Source organism: Bison bison, unplaced genomic scaffold (assembly GCF_000754665.1).
Source record: "Bison bison bison isolate TAMUID 2011002044 unplaced genomic scaffold, Bison_UMD1.0 scf7180017848066, whole genome shotgun sequence".
Lineage (NCBI taxonomy): Eukaryota > Metazoa > Chordata > Mammalia > Artiodactyla > Bovidae > Bison > Bison bison.
In genome coordinates, this window is record NW_011478639.1 from 1 (window position 1) to 1011 (window position 1011).

General features: G+C 68.5%; 1 protein-coding gene across 1 annotated transcript in view; it reads left to right on the forward strand.

The window, feature by feature from the left end:
• Nucleotides 1-66: 66 nt before the first annotated feature.
• LOC104991881 overlaps nucleotides 67-1011 on the forward strand; it is a gene marked incomplete at both ends in the record, with an annotated part of 5761 nt that continues 4816 nt past the window's right edge. Inside the window, 3 exons of the mRNA XM_010844551.1 lie at nucleotides 67-345; nucleotides 590-726; nucleotides 956-1009. Of these exons, the coding sequence (XP_010842853.1) occupies nucleotides 67-345; nucleotides 590-726; nucleotides 956-1009 (470 nt within the window). The remainder of the gene's footprint in view (nucleotides 346-589; nucleotides 727-955; nucleotides 1010-1011) is intronic.

Sequence of the window (1011 nt, forward strand, 5' to 3'; positions counted from 1 at the left end):
GCCTACCGGGGAAGCCCCCAAACGAACTTTTTGGCCGATGCAGTGCTTCGTCACGGTTATGGCTAGGGCCGCATCTCCCTGGTAGGCTGGAGGCTCCTGGGGCAGGAATTCTCCCGTCAGGGACTGTGCCTTCCCCATCAGACTGAGGACTTTCTTCCCGGCCCCCTCCTCCCCTCCGCCGCTGCCTCTCCCGTGCCGCGGGACCCACCTGGCCCCCCAGGCATCCAGACCACTGTGGTGTTTTGGCCTGCCAAGCTGCAGGCCAGCGACCGCGTCGTCATGTTCCGCTTCGAGTTCTGGGACTGCGGGGAGTCTGCGCTCAAAAAGTTCGAACACATGCTGCCGGTGAGCGGGCAGGTGGGCCTGGGGTCTGGGGGCGGGGCGTCTGAGCGGGGCCTGCGCGGTCTGCAGGCGCCGGCGCGAGGGCCCGAGGACGCTGGCCCAGCCCCGGGAGCAGCCGCTGCCAAGCCGGGCCTCATTCTCCCGGGCTGTGAACGGACGGGCGGTGGGAAGACTTCTCGGGGCCGACAGCTTCTGGTCCCAAGGTGACGACCTCGCAGCAGCCTCTCACCGGCCACCCCGTCCCCAGGCTTGCAAGGAGAACGCAGACGCGTTCCTCTTCCTCTTCTCCTTCACTGACCGGGCCTCCTTTGAAGACCTCCCTGGACAGCTGGCGCGAGTAGCCGGCGAGGCCCCTGGCGTGGTCAGGATGGTCATCGGCTCCAAGTATCCTCCGGGAGCCCCAGCACTGTTAAGAGGCCACGTTTGGCGAGGCGCGGAGCGGGGGTCCGGCGGCCTGCCTGTGCCGCGCGGTGGGGTCCAGCCCTGCGGGCTCCCTAGAGGCTGCACCAGGGCCTCCCGCAGACCGGGGTGCGGGGGACGAGGGACCGGGAGGAGGCTGGCTTTGACGGGGAAGCCGAGGGTTTCACAGACAGGCTCCTTGACCCGCCTCCAGATTCGACCAGTACGTGCACACAGACGTGCCCGAGCGGGACCTCGCGGCCTTCCGGC